General features: G+C 38.7%; 3 protein-coding genes across 10 annotated transcripts; all 3 read right to left on the bottom strand.

Moving 5' to 3' along the window:
* Positions 1–2133: 2133 nt before the first annotated feature.
* Positions 2134–3723, bottom strand: LOC103990931 (calmodulin-like protein 11). Its single transcript, XM_009410232.3, has 4 exons — positions 3361–3723; positions 2767–2924; positions 2622–2702; positions 2134–2550 (listed from the first exon to the last, which is right to left on the bottom strand). The coding sequence occupies exons 1-4, from the start codon at positions 3431–3433 to the stop codon at positions 2416–2418; spliced, it is 447 nt and encodes a 148-aa protein (XP_009408507.2). The 5' UTR covers positions 3434–3723; the 3' UTR covers positions 2134–2415.
* A 1290-nt stretch (positions 3724–5013) lies between these two features.
* On the bottom strand, positions 5014–10360 carry LOC135583771 (uncharacterized). 7 transcript variants are annotated; one of them, XR_010498253.1, is made up of 6 exons: positions 10164–10359; positions 9448–9535; positions 8959–9366; positions 6302–7005; positions 5537–5711; positions 5019–5244 (listed from the first exon to the last, which is right to left on the bottom strand). XR_010498253.1 is itself a non-coding variant. In XM_065160455.1 (5 exons), the coding sequence occupies exons 2-4, from the start codon at positions 9505–9507 to the stop codon at positions 6349–6351; spliced, it is 1125 nt and encodes a 374-aa protein (XP_065016527.1). In that variant the 5' UTR covers positions 9508–9535; positions 10164–10359; the 3' UTR covers positions 5014–5711; positions 6302–6348. The 7 variants fall into 7 exon arrangements, 6 of the variants coding, with proteins under 6 accessions (XP_065016527.1, XP_065016529.1, XP_065016528.1 ...); XM_065160455.1 differs by having other exon boundaries at positions 5014–5711; XM_065160457.1 differs by lacking the exons at positions 5019–5244; positions 5537–5711 and adding an exon at positions 9659–9731 and having other exon boundaries at positions 6110–7005; positions 10164–10360.
* A 1339-nt stretch (positions 10361–11699) lies between these two features.
* LOC135587081 (large ribosomal subunit protein uL4-like) lies at positions 11700–18029 on the bottom strand. 2 transcript variants are annotated; one of them, XM_065160452.1, is made up of 3 exons: positions 16854–18029; positions 12929–13038; positions 11700–11827 (listed from the first exon to the last, which is right to left on the bottom strand). In XM_065160452.1, the coding sequence occupies exons 1-3, from the start codon at positions 17955–17957 to the stop codon at positions 11809–11811; spliced, it is 1233 nt and encodes a 410-aa protein (XP_065016524.1). In that variant the 5' UTR covers positions 17958–18029; the 3' UTR covers positions 11700–11808. The 2 variants fall into 2 exon arrangements, with proteins under 2 accessions (XP_065016524.1, XP_065016525.1); XM_065160453.1 differs by lacking the exon at positions 11700–11827 and having other exon boundaries at positions 12659–13038.
* Positions 18030–18281: the final 252 nt, after the last annotated feature.

The following is an 18281-nucleotide window of genomic DNA, read 5'->3' as shown; positions in this document are numbered from 1 at the left end:
TTTTAGGTCAACACAGGTGATTATTCTGTTATCAATTTGTGGGGAGGGGAGAGTATTGGTTGTAAGAATTAATTCTAAACCACTCTAATCAAGTCTGCATTGAAAGATTTGCATGGTTCACTGTAGAATCAGTAAATATGTTTTGTGTTACTTTGGCTTGAACAACAAATTGAGAGACTTATTGCAAAATCTAACCACTTGACTTTGTTCTTTTTTAGGATTTCTAACTCAATTGAAGGTATGGATATCCAACTGAACTAAAGTTATTCTTCTTTGTCAACAAATTTTTCCTGTTGAAGGTGAATCAGGAGTATTTCCAAGAGTTCCATTGATGATTGAGCTCCCATGAGACTGCTCATAGTTAAAGTAGTGGTTGGACCCAAGAAAATGTGGTTTATATATGTCTGTGAAAGATTAAGTTTATGAGGCTGTCTTCTTCTCTATTGCCCCTTTCTTTTCTGATATGTAGTGAAATGATAAATTGAACCACTCCATGAAGTGTCAAAAACATGAACTCAAACAAATGCATTGTTTATTTTAGTTATTAGGGGGATTCTCTTAGATTGGATTGCATACAAATCTCAACCTAGATAAAGTGGCAGAAATAAATTAAGGACTGACCATAGCTTAGAAATGGTTTCGATGTTGATAATTATAGATTTGTTCTACATCAGGTTTTTCTTCAACTACAATGGAGATTCATATATATGGTGAAAGATGTGCAACCTCTTGTGCTTAAATCTTTGAGATTTCACAGGTTCACAAAATTCAGAAGTCTCTGCATTTTCCAGCAGTTTATCCTGTCATTACAGAATCACAAATTTCAAACCTTACTCTTATCCTTAACTGCTAGATGAAGGCCACACAAACTAGTTATGAAATCATGTCATATCTTAAAAGTGATCAAGGTTGCATTCATCATTAGCCTTCAATCAAAACAGTAAGTACACTTATTGCTAGCCATTCCACTCCAACTACTTTGAACCTTAACTGGCAAATGAATTAGTAAGTATCACTAATAGAATTTGTGAAGACTATAAACAATGTCCAAGTTGGAGGATAAAAGAAATGAGTGAGAGAGAGAGAGAGAGAGAGAGAGAGAGAGAGAGAGAGGTGTTGCAGGAATGAGCCAATTTTGCATGCATGGATAATTTAAGCTTGGTTGGTATATAGCAATCTCACAATCTCCCTTCCAAATCCTTCCAAACAAGACATTGAGAGCAATCAATTCATGTGCCACACCCTATTTTGGACTCTTTGGGCTCAATGCTTAATTGAGCAAATCAAATGCCAAAAGTTGATGATATAGTTTTTCTTTTTTCTGGTAATAGGTAGAGTAACATGATCCCAAACTCTACAAACTATTACTTCTCTATCCAAAGTAGAGAGAGAGAGAGAGAGAGAACTCATGTTCTTCTCAATATAGTAGCCCTTGTTCTAAGGAACAAACCCATGCAGCTGTCAGAATTTTAAGCTGAGGAGACATAAAAATCAATCATGCAGAGAAAGGAAAATAAAATAAAATCCTAGAGTTGACTTCAACCCCCTCCAACAAGCAAGCAAGAATGCATGCATACCACAAGTACACTGGTCTTCCATTCAAAAGTTTGCCTGGGTCTCTTCCACAACCTCCTACCTAGTCCACACAACATCTGACCTGACTTAGCCCATTTGACTCTCCTGGTTGAACTCTCCAAATGCATCCCAATCACTGCAACCAGTAGTGCAGGTCACACTCGATCCATGTATTTTTCTTTGGGATCCAAGTCTTTGCTTTAGTAATTACCCACTGCACTTCTTTTTTCATCCCATAAACATGATGGAAGTTAACATCCACAGAGCATGGTCTGATCTCTATTTCCTGTTGCAACAAGAAGAAGAAGAAGAAGGGAACTTTTCCATTCAAGTTAAAAGCAGCATGAGACTCGGACTCAGAAAAGGTGTAAACAAGCAGATGTGGAGACTCCTACAACTTGCACACCAAGTCTCGGGTTCTGATCCGAGCTTGGCCGCTGTCGATCGGTCACCATCGTTTCGAATGATGCCAGAGTCGATTGGCATCAGCAAAGCTTCTGATAAAGTTGATCAGAACAGAGATGCAGTTTTGATCACTCCACACACACAGTTCATCTATTTGTTGGAAGAAGTAGTCATCAGATTAAACTTGCAGTGGTCATCTGCTTTGATCACAAATATAAAACTCAGCAAATTGTGTTTGTGATTCCGAGAGCACCTCCTCTGGCACACATCTCCTTCGCGCAAAGGATTCTCGATCAGATCACAAGAAAATATCACTTGTCCGATGCATAAATGGGAAGAAAAGAATCGACAAATAGGACTGGACTTGCTACTACGACAAAACAACGTTAATAGACTGTGGTTCCTTGAGACACAAGGAGTGAATTCGGATGTGCATCAGACAGCCATCATCATTCGCACGAATTCCTCGTAATTCACTTGCCCATCTCCGTCCAAGTCGGCCTCCCTGATCATCTGATCCACCTCCTCGTCTGTTAACTTCTCTCCCAGATTCATCATCACATTCCTCAGCTGCGCAAGCAAGAACAGGAAAAGATTAGATGGCGAGCAAAAAGGGGAGGCAGAAGCGTCTTAACTATTACCTCGCTAGCTGAAATATAGCCATTTTGATCTTTGTCGAAGACCTTGAATGCTTCCTTCAGTTCTTCCTCCACATTAGTCTCCTGCAAAGAAGAACATGATCGATCGAACTGGCCACCGTATTCAAATGACTTGCTGATGACTTACCTTCACTTTTCTGGACATCAGATTCAAGAACTCCCCGAACTCTATGGTTCCATTGCCGTCCGAGTCTCCTTCCCGGATCATTTCATGCAACTCCTCTTCGCTCGGGTTCTGACCCAATGATTTGATGACCGTGCCAAGCTCTTCCAGCGTGATGCACCCTGCGAAACCAACCAAAGGCAAAGGAACCATTGAGGAGCAGGTAAAACACGATGAGGTTGACACGTTAAGGATTCTTTTGATGGTCATAAGTCTCTCCAGTGTTTATGTTGGAACAGGTCAAAGCAAAAGACCAGTTCACGAGCATGCGTTCCAGACCAAGGAACAATCCACATCGACAGCCACTTTTCCAAGATGAAACTTGCATGTTAATAATGTACACAACACTGGGGATCAAGATCTTCATTTTTCATAGCATCACATAAAAATAGCTGCAGCATTATGTATGCACTGATCCATCTTATATCACTCAGGAAAAGACCAGAGGAAGCCAAAAACATGCATGCACACACCTTAAGCTTATAAGATTTGCAATCTATTCGACATAAACTGATTAACCATGAGACACAAAGAGAACAGAGGATCAAAAGAGCAAACCGTCTCCATCTTTGTCGAAGAGGCAGAAAGCTTCTTGGAACTCACTGATCTGCTCCTCTGTCAGAAGATCCATACCAGAAACTCTCTACGAAGAAGAAGAAGAAGAGGAGGAGGATGATGAGTGGGGAAGTCCTCCGGGAGCTTTGGATGTTGGAATGGGATGAGTAGAGCCAATACCGTCTGCTGGCCTCTTTATAGGCCAAGGAGTCATTTTGACCCTGTCAAACCCGCGCAGTGATCGACAAGTCAAAGAAATGATCTTTTTCTTCTCACACAATCGATTCAAAAAGATTAAGATGAACAAGCAAAAAGGATCACATCGAACTCAAGGCAGCGGTGGCTCTCATTGAATGACCACCCTCTTTGTTTCCTTCCCTTCGGCCCCTTCTCTCCTGTTTCCATCTCAGGCATCTCTGCCATTGTTTAGGGGTCTGTCATCCTTCATGTCCAACTGTGAACAGCTGGAGTTTCGGGCACCGAGAAGACGGCAAGTGGAGGGGGGGAAGACGTAACACAGTCCCAGCTTCGTTTACCGGTTATCGTTTGACGGAAATGCCATCCATGACCTTGTGAGCATCAAAGTTTGAATTGGCTTTCGGGAGTTCATAGATTCGACGGTCGCCGTCCATCAAAGATCTATGCGCGTGTCTCAAAGCACGGGTGAGGACAAGATGGTCATTTTGGAGTGCGCAGTACGATGTCGTCGCTGACAGCAGCCGCCCACACGCGCTTTCGATCCGGTCTCACGCGTCGCTTCGAGTTTGCCCCTCACGCGCACGTGCGAAGCGACGCGTGTGAAGAGGCTGATCGGGGTTTGATCCGTGCCGGGGGGGGTAATAACCCGAAACCCGATACCGAGATGGGAACTTTGGCAGGTACCGATCGTGTTTCGGGATCCGATAAGGATCCCGACCGAATCCGACCTAAAGCTATATGGATCCGACCCGTACGTGGACACCATCAATGACGACATAAATATCTCGATATATATTAAGAAAAATCAGGTTTAGCAACATGAACTAATTTGAAACATATGAATATTTAGAATGCTTAATATATCGTTGATGTTCAACTATTTCCATCGATCAATTAAGATGCACTTAATATACTTTTTTCTAGTTAATATTGAATGAGAAATTTTGGGTTAATCAGCATGAACTAATTTGAAATATACAAATATTTAAAGTATATAATTTTTTGAATGGATGTGAAAGTACCGGAGAGATTGGTTTGACGACAACTTATTTCATCGTAAATCTCGTGCTTGTCGAGATAATTTTTTTTTTCTTGATCTAAGACTTTGTTATCGATCGTTAAATCTTCGAAAAGAATACAGAATAAGGTGGTCTTTAATTCTCAATCTTGATAAGTTTATTGGTATACTATTGTCGAACAAAAAATTTTAGATATCAAATGTATGGTTGATGTTTCCAACCCTCAACTTTTTTGATCTTTAGTGAGCAGATGGCAATAATATTTTAGGTATGAAATAACAACAAAAAGGTGTAGAAAGAAGGAAAGAGAGGATAATAAAATTGTAGTGTTAGATGAATCTGAATGGATTAATCCATGATTGTTGGTGATATGGGAAACAATCTGACTCTCAGCATAATCTCTCAGGCAAAATAATAAGATTTATTAAGCTGTTTTATATTGGAGTGAATCAAAGAGATGTATCAGTGTCCATCAGAGAGAGAGACCTAAAACTCATTGTCCAATCAGATAATCTAACAATATCCCAGAATGAGCTTCTTCTTTTTGCTCTTCCTTTATTGTGTGCATGCAAAAAGATGATCCAGAATAAGCCTCTCTTTTCTTCTTCTTCTCCTCTCCTCTTTTACTATGTGGCAGAAATGAAATAGTTACCTTCTTTTTTCTCCTAAACTGAAACCACATGATACCCAACATGAAGGTGATCATTTTTTTGTATCAGTAACTAGTTAAATATAACCTCAAGATGACAAATGCATTTGTATCAGTAAGAAAATATGAAGGCATGACACAGAGACCTACCACTAGCTGGCTGACATGGTAGAGCTTAAGAAAGCAGGGCATTAACTGTTTTATGCATGAAAATATGTTTTATAAACTTAGATAATATAATTATCAAAAAGCATAAAATGCATAATAATGACCAAGAAGACTGCATATTCTGTAAGAGGTTAAATTTGCATACCACACTGTCAAATCTGATGTGTTTTGAAGCTTTGTAAAATTGATGTCAGTCAGTGTCATATATTAAAATGAATAACACCGGCATGGCAAGTCATAGAACAATCTGTACCATTTCCTAATCATGACTCCCTCAGAGCAGTCCAACCTTGGTGACAAAGATCATAGAAACTGTGCATCTGTGGATTATGAAAACATGGTGCTTATTTCTCTCATACAATGATATAAAAGCATGTACATGTCTTTTAGGTGAACAAAAAAAAAATCTGCTAGCTGAGCACTACCCTATTAATAAGCTAGAGATAATTACTTGAAATGGTATGACTGGAATCACATAAACAAACTAAAAGCCACTGTCAAATGAATCCAAAGAGAATCCACTTCCTCAAACCATGCAAAGGCAAGAGCTAATTAGAAAGGAAGCATAGCTAAGAAGAATTTAGGTACCTCTGCATTGAGAAGTTAAACCATATTTACTTGAAAAACATTTCACTATTTTAGAAGATCGTTAGTACCAGCTAATACACCGTGCCGTGAACAGCTCAGGTTCATTTATAGTCACAAAATGTTCAATTGATTTCAGGAAAACTACTCAATTTCATTCAAAAAGTTTAATCATATTGCATATAAAAGGAAACAAGATTAAAGCTATCTAAAAATTGCAGGGTATGATGAATTCGCCTGCCATTACAATAATTCTTTCTCGATAACAAATTATAAACTCTATAAAGTTGATCAGGAGGTGATCTTCCGAAAGATAGAGATGTACCTAACATTGTTCAACCTTGTAGCAGTATGACGGTAAGTAGTTAGGGCTCAAAGAACTTCAGTAGATAATAGCTGCCTCAAGTGAAGTAAATGCTCTTCGTTAGAAATATTTAGTGAGAGACGAAGATTTGTTAGAAGTGACTCCTGTTCCCAACTCAAAGGACCGGATGCATATAACGCTTGCATGGTAGATTGATATGCATGTAGCTCTAATTCGTGAATACTGGCAGCTAACTTGTCTCCAGAAATCCTTTGGCTCTCTCTCCCACCTTCATGTGGGCACAAAGACATGACATGATCAAAAGTATTTCTGGCAATATCCTTGGTATGTCTTCTACTATTTTGATTAGCGGTTTCTATTATATCATTACCACTACAACTAGCAACAGAGCATTCAGCAATCTCTTCAGTAACCTTTGTAGGTACTGCAGATGAATTTCTGAAATGCACATCTGATGACACCTTATCAGCTTCCATCTGAGTATACATATTTATTCTGTCTCTAGCAGATTTAAGGAGTGTAGCATTTTCACGAACTGTAGATTTTGAGAATGTAACACCATCTAATTTTCGTTGCAGTGTTCTTCTGTCAAGCAGGTTATAAACTTCATTTTTTGAACTAGCCTTCCTTTTCTTGCCGGTGCCTCTTATCTCATCATCATGAATTGAGACATGCTGGGGTTTGAGATGCCCCTGCAGAGTTCTCTGAGGATAAATACAGCCAAAATGATTTCCATTAGTTTTTAGTGCAAAGTTAGGTTATTGACAAACAACTTAGTGTATTACATCTTCCATATGTACCGTGTATTTGGAGATAGAAGGCATATAACAACAGTGAAACTGTTCATAAAGTATCTACCAAGAGAAGGTAAACATAAATGGATAAAAAAACAGATATAGTTGTTACATAATGAAAGAAGCACATAAAGAGAGGAATAAATTGTTCAAGCATAAGGAGCCACTAAAATCTACCATCAAGTCTATACCATCAAATATAACTGCTATCTAACTCTCAAAAGATAAACAAGTTCAATTGCTCTCTCATGCATTAATATAATTTGGATGAGGGACTGTTCTTAGTTGAGCATAAAAAGAACAGATACTTCGTCTTCTTCCAGAAAGAAGAAGTATTTAAGATAGCAAGGATCCACAAAATGACCTGTTTAGCTGGTGGGATATTTTCCAACCACAAAATATCAGTTTTAGTTACCCTAGCTCGAGACATCAGAGTGACCAAAGCAATCCAACATTGTATTCAGGATATCCATAATCCAGAGTAACATACCAATGGCAGTTGGCAACGTGAGGATAACCAGGTGGTCTTCTTCTCTAAGGAAGAGCACTCAGTATCTCATAGTCATGAGTTCCAAGCCACTAATCATGATTCCACTTATCCAGCTTTAAGTAAAACCAAGAATCACACTGCAACCCTTGTTTATGTCATAATGGACGAAGTTACTAAACATATTTAAGACGAAGTCTTGTGACACATGCTATTTGTTGCTGTCAACATTTTGAGCCACAAGTCTTATTTATAATCGCACCAAGGATCACCCTTAAGCAAATTCCTATCTACTACATCAAGTTTAGTATAAATAGGTCTGAACATATGTACAACTTTACAAGCACGAAGAAAAAAAACGAAATTAAAAGTTAGATGAAATAGAAGGTTAAGAAGAAATTGCAAAATAAAACACTCAATATTTTGTCAAACAGGATGATGGTTAGCAAATACCCTCTTAGATCACAAGGAAAGCTTTATGAGGCATAAGATCATTATACTTGATGGATTGTAGGTGCTCGTTATTTAGGAAAAAACATACTAAAAAAAGTGGTGTATTAGATGTATAGCTGTTCATATGAATGTCCAACATTATCAAGAAATGTAGAACAAGAAAAGATCGTATTCACAAAACATAAGGTCTGTTCTACAAATAAAAAGAGGGAAATTCATTTATAGTGGGTTTGACATATTCAAAGAAGACTTGATTAGATATGAGTCAGTTTATACTCAAGGTAACACGAGATAAAGAAGAAACCAAAAGGAACTTGATTTTGCAATTGAATCTTCTAGTGACAACGGATTAACAGAGCTCATATGAAGTAAATTATCCAATTAGAGATAAAATAGCTGGTATTAAGACATGTTAGGAAGATTGCCTTCTTTCTTTCAGATGGCAAGCATATGACCTACAGAAATTCAAGATAATACACTTTAATGAGGAAATGCAGAGAATGAAGATGTACCTTGAGTTCACTGTGCTAATATTTTGGAAGTAAAAAAAGATAGAAAGATTAAAAAATGTATATTTTATAAACACCATCTAGGATGCTCTTAACTTCAAAGCAACCAAGTTGATAACGCCATGAAGTTTAATTCAAAGTTACAAGAAAAGCAAAGAGCATGCAAACTATGTAGATATCACAAGAACCTCTTGCTCTCATATATTAGAATTGTATCTAACCATAAAGGCAAACAAAAAGTGAAGGGAATAAAATAACATAAAAACAAATGACTAGTAAACTTTATGCAATTGAAGCGTGAACTTAAATCAGTGAATTGTATCATATCACAAATTCACATGAAAAGCTCAAAGGAAGGCAATAATAACAGGCCTGAAAGAAAAAGTTGATCAGAGGTAGGTGCAAATCATTTACCTTGTTGATCATAACCCAGTGGTTGTTCTGCCAAGCTCGTCGAGACCTCAGATTAGATACATGGAACTCTTTAAGCTGGATCGAACCAAAGATTTTGGTCACAACATAATCATCACTGAGGACCTTAGCAATCTTTCCCACCCTCCAAGAATGTGCATCAAACACCTCAACAATGTCGCCAACCATCCAATGCTCCGTGCCAGGAGCATGGGGAGGGCAAGGCCTGACATCTCTTTCATGCACCTTTTCTATTATGGGCCTTCCATCTGGAGTTGCAGATAGCTCACATCTTACAGCACACTTATCAACATCAACCGATAGAACTTTTGAAGGGAACCAGGAGCCATATGGCTCCTCATTTCTTCTGAAGACCTCCACCCAATCACCTTCTTTGAACTTCATTACTCCCTGCAAGATCAAGAATGATCAGTCAGAGATGGAATCAACAAATAACTCGAGCACCGAAAGCAATCAAATCAAGCAGAATACCGTAGCATTCCAATGTCGTGACACGGAAATCTTTTTATCCAGACGAACAGCACAGAACATATATCAGCATGCCATCCTCGCCTTTCATCTAAAGATGCCAATAAAAACAACCAAATAAGCAGAGTATTTCACTAGTATCCCTACTAAATGTAAATCCTCAAAAAAGACAGTCGATGATGCAAGAAAGTTGATTCCGGAAACTGAGAGAAACCTTCAGAAAGAAAGGATTCCAAGAATTGAGACGATCTTGGAGATGTAAAACCTAGGAACCACGAAGTTGGGACCTAAAAACAATTCAAATTAAATGAGTATTCGCCAAAGACGTCAACTAGAAACGAATGAGAGAAGTGAAAAAGGCTATGAGCTAGCATCGAACTACCAGCACTAAGAAAAAGGAAACGGGGAGCATCAAAGCCTACCAAATTCCCAAACCCAGTAGAAACAATCCGTCCAAGAAAAGATCTTTAGGGGCTTCCAGGAAATAACAACAAAAACCCATCACCTTTGCCGGATGAAAAAAACCCGCAGAATCGCATCAAAGGCATCACCTTTCCGCCAAACAAAACATACCAAGTTCGGATTTTGGACTGGGAAACAAGAAGGGGAGCAGGATTGGGAGCGACAGAGGGGAAAAGACGGAATCTTTTGCGCATTGTGGGTCGCCCCGGAACAGGAACAGATTTGAGGATTATCCAGGAGAGCGATCGGAGACTGACCTACGGCGGTTGAGGACGGATACCAGCGCTTGAATTCGGGGGACCACGACCGCTTATTCGACGGCGTGCTGGTTTGATCCAAAGATAGCTGTTTCTGATCACATCAGAGATCAAGAGAGAGAGAGAGAATGGGAGAGAGAGAGAGAGATTGCCTGTTATTTTCTTCCTCTACAATAATCTTTTGTGTTACTTTTATCTGCGGTTCTTTATATAGTTCGAACACACAGTATCATTTAAATATTTTTTTTTGCATGAATTCTCAGGAAAATTATTGAACTTTCTTTGTTTTTGGCAAAATACTCTTTTTTTTTTTTTTTTCTTTTTCCCTTCAGTGCGTTGTTAATTGTCTTTTTCCTTTCATTGAATAAGTTCATACCATATTTTAGACCAATTCACGATAATTTTATGTTAATAAAAAAATAAAATAATTAATGATATACATATATATATATATAATTATTTTTTATTTTTATTTTTTAAGATGACAAAGCAAAAGGACAGAGAGAGAGAGAGAAAGAGGTTTTGTTGGGTAGTGCAATAAATCAAATTGAAATAAAACAATGATATTGATTTTTTGAGGTCAATAATACAAAGGGAAGAAAAATTGAGGTAGAAGATGGGAGTTAGTTGGTCCAGTGCGTGATCAATCAATCAATGAATGCACTACCACTGGAATAATAAGACCCTGTGATTAGGTTCAAACCAATTTTTTCTGTCGTCGATGTGATCAGACCCCCACCAAAAAAAGTTTAGAGACTAAAGAATTCCACTTGTTCAAGCCTCCACGTTAATCTCTTCCCACCACAAAAGAAAAGGTTTCTATAAGAAACATTTAACCAATCATATGATGATGATGATGATGATGATGTTGATAAATCATCAATCCTGTCATATCATCAACGAACCTGTCATATCATCATCAAGTTCCAATCCGGTACGCCATTAGCATTCGGATCGTAAGGCCCAATCTATGGTCCTTGAAAGTGGGTCGGTCTGATCAAATTTGACCTTATAATCATCATGATTAGATTCGTACGTGACGATGAAACCAATTCAAAACATTAAGGATGTGGAGTGCAACAAAAATTTGCAAGCTCACTGTTCATCATAGCTAATATAGATTCAAAGAAACTCTATTTTCAAATCAAGAGAACATATCGTAAGATTACATCATGACTTAGGTAATCCCAACTAAGTCCAAAAAATTAATGCAACAATACTTCATGATTTAAACAACTCTAAGACTTTGTCGGATGCCTCACGGCTTAGACAGTTCCAATTCGGCAAAGAATAAATCATAACTTCAAAATCCCAATGAGATTGACATTGACGAATTGGAACTGAAAACAGCATGATAATATTGTGTGCTATGAATGAATGAATTGTGGTCACAATAAAATGTTGCCAAAGAACAAGCTAAACATTTCATGTGGTCCGGGAGATGGAAGAAGAATAGACCTGAAGCCAACCCAGGATATGCAGTAAGTAGACAATAGGGATAGGATGCTAGCAGATTGTGCAGCAAGAGAGTCTCAATAAGATAGATATGCAAATCTTATAGATTGGATAGGATGTCTTGTTCAGACAAAGGCTTCTAATATTCTGAGTACCAAAAATATTTATTTTACCTCCAGCCAAGCGTGACTCATCTGACATGCCAGATGCTGTTATCAACACAGATTAAAGAAGAAAAAATAAAGATCAGTGTCTTAAGGAAAATTAAAGCTGGCGAAAAATGAGCAGGATGTTTTCTTTTTATATAGTAAGAAAAGGAAATGAAAACTCGTTTCCTGCTCTTTGTTTGGATTGTTGGAAATGTACAACTTATTTTTTAACAGATATCTTGAAAAGAGATAAGAAGTTAGCTTTCTTTTTCTTTTTGGATTTTATTTTCCTTACAAAAAAGCTAAGTTGTGTTAGCACTATGAAAAAGTAAACACAGGTAATATTCATGGGAAAAAAAGTTATCATAATTCTCATTTCTTCTGTCAAACAAAGTATTTTCTACATGAGAAGTTCTATAGGAGATCCAAGTATTTTGGCGGAAATATTGTTCTGGTCCCAAGATTAGACATACATTCATAGGAAGATGAGGAGGAAATGATACCTTGAAAGTAGAAAGAAAGAGAATGGAAGAGGAAGGGAATACAAGAACTCTCTCTCTCTCTCTCTCTCTCTCTCTCTCTCACAGCCATCATTTTGTTCTGGCGAGGAATACAAACTTCACAGGAGGAATAGGCTGAGCAACCGACACTCAACTTTAAGGGTAATATACAATGGCAAATTGACAAACACTTGGTGGGATTAACAAGTAACTCATTCAGGCAAAGAAGAAACAATACAGGCATGTAGTTCCACAATGGTAGGAACTAAAAATCAATCACCTCGAAATGAAGCAAACCACAACCAAATCAAGCTTTACATTTGATTACCTTCACTTTGCAGATGGCATTATTACCCTATCAATATCACCAAAACGATTTTTTCCACTCGAGTTGTGATCATGAAAACTTGTGTATTTTATTTAACCAACTCTTTATGCATGAATAGTTCAACAAAGAAATTATCTGCTACCAATAGAAAATTTTATAATCTATCAAACCCAAGCTCTAGTAAAGCAAGAAACCTAAGGCCTAAATGACCCAACAATCATGTCCATAGGTGTTCTTACTCGATGCCATGATTAAGCCGATAAAAAAGAAAAACAGAATTTGATTCAAAATTTCTTGTAAATAAATGCCTAATGCTGATCGCCAAATACTCACTGTGTCACACCTAGCCACTTGGAGAAGTTGTCAAACTCTGCATAATCACTATCTGAGATCATGGTCTTGTACCATGCCCGTCCAGCAGCCTTGACTGCAGCAGCTTCTTCCTGAGAGAGGGAAAAGAATCATAAGGTTATGGAGTTATACCGAGGTAGAAGCCAAAGGTATATAATCTTTATCAACAATTGACTATCCAGCTACAATCATATCCTAACAAGATTCTGACATCACCAAGAGCATTTCATCGTGCATCGAGTCGTCCCATACTCTCCAGTTCAATGTTCCCAACTGTAGCCAATCATCAGTGAAATATTGAGTCACAGCTAAATACCATGACGCACACGGGGACATACCTGTTGATTAATTCGGCATTAAACCCTTCACCTGTCCAAGTAACTACCTCCCTAGAAAGGCATTCTTGAATGTCTCGACACCAAAAATAGGAAAGGTACCAATCACTTACCAAGCATATTTCACCTTATAAAAATTCTCAGGGTTACTGCCTGTGCTATAAAGAGGGATCAACTCAAAACTCATGACCACAATATTTCAATCTTTATCTATTCCACAAGTAAACTAAAAATAGAAAGGAATGTCAAAAGCAATTTCTACTTAATATCCCCTTCTCTCCATTACCTTTTTTTTTCCTGAGTCCCATAAACCAAGAATCTTTAAAAAACAGTCCATGGAAAAAAGTATTTACTGCTATTTATTACTAATACACAACCAGAATGACCAGGAGCAAACAATAAACTGAAGCCTAGCAAATCAAGCAAAGTTAAGACAGATTTAATCTGATTGTATAACTTATTGGTCAGGCTTAAACTTCATCAAGCAACAACTATTTTATGACCAAAACATAAAAATCGATTGTCTAAAGCCTGTTGAATGGTTATACCATGCGCTAGTTGCAAGAGGTGACCCAGATAGTATTCATGCTGCAAGGAAAGTTAGAGAACCCTAGGAAAATTGTCCTTAAAGTAATGACAAGCTAACAGTCTGCTTTTAGTTTAACTAAAAATATTATCCTGCATGGCTTAATGGTGAAAAAGAAGCATACAGCTCCACTCAACTAGGCTCTTAATTTAGCTGGGATCACTGCCTTACACAACTCAATGGTAAAAAAATATACACGTCTGACCCCATATAGTTGGGCATATAGCAGCTTGTAAAAAATGCATGATATCCAAATACCTACGTCACAATTAAAATGCAATCTCTACTAGCAATCAGCCTGTCATCATGGTACTCTGTGCTATCAACGTGCCAACATAAATATAACAGCATTTGTCTAGGCTAGGAAATGTCAGCATTAAAAACACTATAATAAAATTTGACATGTTTGAGATTTGACATATCCACGAATGCATGAGTGGTAAAAATTAGCTACTCCAATCATAGTGAATCAGGCCTATATCTTGCAATTCAGTGGCAATGAAATTTTGTTTTAGAAAATGAAAAGGCAAGAAGCAAAGAGCATATGTAGAAATTGCTTCCACACAATAAGCAGAAAACATGAAGTAAAAGAGCTACTATATTTTCAAAAAATTCAGATCTTAAAAATGAGTTGGTCAGATCAAAGTTGATCAAGAGAATATGTAGGCACGAAAAGATTAGAGAGTATATCAACATAATTGAAAATAAAAAGGATCACATACAAAGGATTCAAAAAATATATCCACAAAACACTAGGCCGACGCATGCAAGTTGAGGCATCATATAGAACAAGTTCTCGATCAAACATTTCTCTCTTATCCTACCGACGAACATATAAGTTTGTTAATCACAGCTGTGAATTCAACCTGGTATTTTCTAATTAGTCCCAAAAGCATGTTGTCATTAGCATCTCCTAATTTTCCTCCACCTTATCAATTGATGTTGATTCTAACTGCTTCAGCTACAAGGATATCCTTGTAGAAAAATATGATAGCCATCAAAGATCATCCCAGACTAACTACAACATAAAAAGATATGACCCTCGTGTCAAAATACTGTCCAGTCTTTGAGCCTCCCAAGTGTCAATAAGAATTAAGAGATAAAGATATACCTAATCCAAATATGTTATTGCATTAAAAAAAAATTCAAAACAATACAACCTTTATACACCAAATAGCCTAAAAAAAAAACTCTGCCAAACAGTTCATAAGACAGAAACCAAGATCAGAATTAGCTAACAAGGATATATGATCAAAATTGACAGTATCAACATATCAGATCAACAAAATATGAATCAAATAAGATAATATTTGACACTGAACATTCTTATAAATAATTAAATATAAATTTTTAAAACAAGAAGTATAAAAAATAACATTTTGTAAGAAATACATTTAAAAGCGTATATAAAATCTCAAATTGTCTAATCAAAATTTTGAAACAAATTTTAAATCTAAAAAAATAAATAATCTTCCTCCATTTATTTTTAAAAATTATCTAAAAACTCAAAGCATATAATCACAATTTTAAAATAATTTTAACATTTAAATTTTTCATCAAAACAATATTTTTTTAACATTGCAACAAATTTTGTAATTCACTTCTAATTAATTTAGTAATAAAACATTTTAAAAATATCATTGCAACAAAAAATTCTAAAAAAATTAAAAAAGGATATTTTTCAGTCAGTTGCTTCCCCAAAACTTTCTGATTCTGACTCTCTCATCATGTTTGTTTTTTTATTTATTTCGTTCAAGCATTGACATAAAGCTCAAAGGAGGATGCATAGTCTGCTAGGATTGGAAGATTTTAAAGGATTCTTTTGTAAACACTGTTATAGAGAATGTAATTAAGCAGTTCATTTGGACACTAGACAGAATCGGGTAGATCTGATGTATTCCGAAGAATAGGTTTCCTTCAGAGTCAGTCTCCATTTTGTATGCTGACCTCGACAGGTCACTTTTGAGATGAAGGCCTAAAAATGTTATTTTGGAAGCCAAAAAAGAACTCCAGTCCACATACTGTGCTCTAAGTAACTAGGTTTTGAACTCCTAATCTCTAGACTATGCCCATTGCAGTCTTTGAGGAATCTCCAAGAAATTTTTTGAAAGCTCATTTTAAGACTTATAAGGGAGATGTCAGGAAAACCCCCCCAAATACCCCCTTTGTCAGCAACAGCTTTCTCGCCTCTTCTTGATGGTGTGAGTTAAAGATGATGGAATCAAATGCTTCAGACAAGGATTTTTTATGTAAGCATTCAACGGGACCATCTGATAAGGCAATCTCTCCCTTCTTTTTTCCCCCTCCTGCTCACCTTCCCCTTTTCATCTTCTTTCGAAGTTTCCCACTCTTCATTTTCACCCAGAATCCAGCCACAATATGTGGGAATGATGAGAAATCAGCCAAAACTGGATTGGATCAGACACGACTGATCTTGCAAATAAAGGGCTAATAAAACAGCTACTACAACTAACCAAAAACACAAAACAAACCGAAATTTACTAAAAATTAATAATAAGCATATCCTATGTTACTGTCCTCTTCTTCTATTAGATCTAGGACTTCTTTCTCCATTAGACAATCACCACAAAAACTTTACAAATTCATCACAATAAATTTCTGATCCAAATTGTACACAAAACGTGCTGTTGTTAGTGAAAATTGGACGGCACCCTACAGGATGGACAATTTGGTCATGATGAAGATCAGCCAAGGCGGGTTTTATGCCAGAATACACCCACAGGTCTACTAGGACTGATCTCACTCAAGCAAGGTGAAACTGCCATCAAAACACAAACTAGGAGGAAGACACTGAAAACATACAAGAATAAGCTCCACAATAAAGCATAAAATAAAAAAATTAAGCAAAATAAATAGCTGTAGTAAAAATATGCACTATATCAGAATATAATAGCAAAGCACCACCAAATAGAACAGATCCCAACAAATTAGATCATATCAGAAGATAACACTTGAATTTTAGTACCTTGGGGAGCTGAGTCCTCTTCTTGTCGAGCTTCTCCTTCTTGGCCTTGACGCGCTGCGCCTCAGCAAGCAGAGACATCCTCCTGGCAGTCTTCGCATATGGGTTCAGTTTCAGCAGCGTGTAGAGATTCTTCAGCGGGTTCTTCTTCAGAGTGCGCCTCTTCACCTCCTTCTTGATCGGCCGCACCACAGACTGCACCTCGTCTGAGTTGATGATCCTCGACAGATCAGCATTCACCATCTTTGGCCGTGGTAGCACGTACCCCTTCTTCTTCTCGGATGGCTTATCGAAGGTACCGAACACCGAGTCCAGCTTCTCGAAGGCTGATTTGGTCCAGATGATGAACCGGCCGATGTGGCCTCCGGAAGCCAACTTCAGCAGGTTGAGGCGCTCGACATTGGCCACATCGACTCCAGGAATGTTGCGGAAGGCTTTGACGATCTTGGAACCCTCGGTGCCATAGACGATCAGGGGGCCTTTACGCGAGATGTAGCGTCGGTTACGCATCTTCCCCTTGCCAGGACGGATTCCTTGGCTGTCCTTGGCCTTCTCGGCATCTGGGAGGGCGCCGATCTGCTTGAGAATCTTGATGGCTGAGGCAGTCTTCTCGACGCCCTCAGCGGAATCAGAGACCACGAGGGGCAGCTCGGGGACAGACTCAATGCGGTGACCGCGGGCGAGAACAAGGGAGGGGACAGCGGAAGCGGCGAGGGCGGAGGCGACAGCGTAGCGGCGCATGTTGACGTTCACGCGGCGGTGCCAGCGGCGCCAGGTCTTGGTGGGGGCGAACATGCGGCCGCCGCGGCACATGTTGCCGAAGGCACCCTGGCCAGCGCGGTGGGTTCCGCCGCCTGGCACACGGGGGATACGGGAGACGGCGCGGCCAGTGCCCCAGGACTCGGCCGAGGTCTGGTGACCGGCGAGCTTAGAGACAGCGTAAGGCTGGCGTCTGTTCTTAGAGAGGTTGTCGTGCACGAAGCGAACGACGTCCGGGCGAATCGGCACCTTGAAGGCGTCAGGGAGGGGGACGGCGGCGGGCGCGTCGGTGGCCATGTCGCCCTCAAGGGGCTGCACGGTTACGAGCGGCCGGACTGCGGCAGCCATCGGACGAGGGTGGCGACGGGGACTGGGGTTAGGAGGAGGCCCGAAATAGGGTTCGGAGCTGGAAAGGGAGACGACCGCAAGCGGCGGGAGAGTGTTACGAGTTTATATACGAAGGCGGTGTAGGGTAGGGTTTTGATCTCGACCGTAGGTTGGGTTCTGATCGATGATGTAGCCTCATCCACCGATGTGCTAGTGCAAATGGTTACGTGGGCCCGGCTGAGGCCCATGTACGCTTATGCCACGTCGGCTCATGTACACATCTATAGGTTTAAAATAACATGTTTGCCCCTCCATATTTTAGTGCATATATATATATATATAATG

Source organism: Musa acuminata, chromosome BXJ3-7 (genome assembly GCF_036884655.1).
Source record: "Musa acuminata AAA Group cultivar baxijiao chromosome BXJ3-7, Cavendish_Baxijiao_AAA, whole genome shotgun sequence".
In the NCBI taxonomy this organism is placed as follows: domain Eukaryota; kingdom Viridiplantae; phylum Streptophyta; class Magnoliopsida; order Zingiberales; family Musaceae; genus Musa; species Musa acuminata.
Note: the sequence above shows the minus strand (reverse complement) of the source record. Positions and strands in the feature narration are given on the sequence as shown.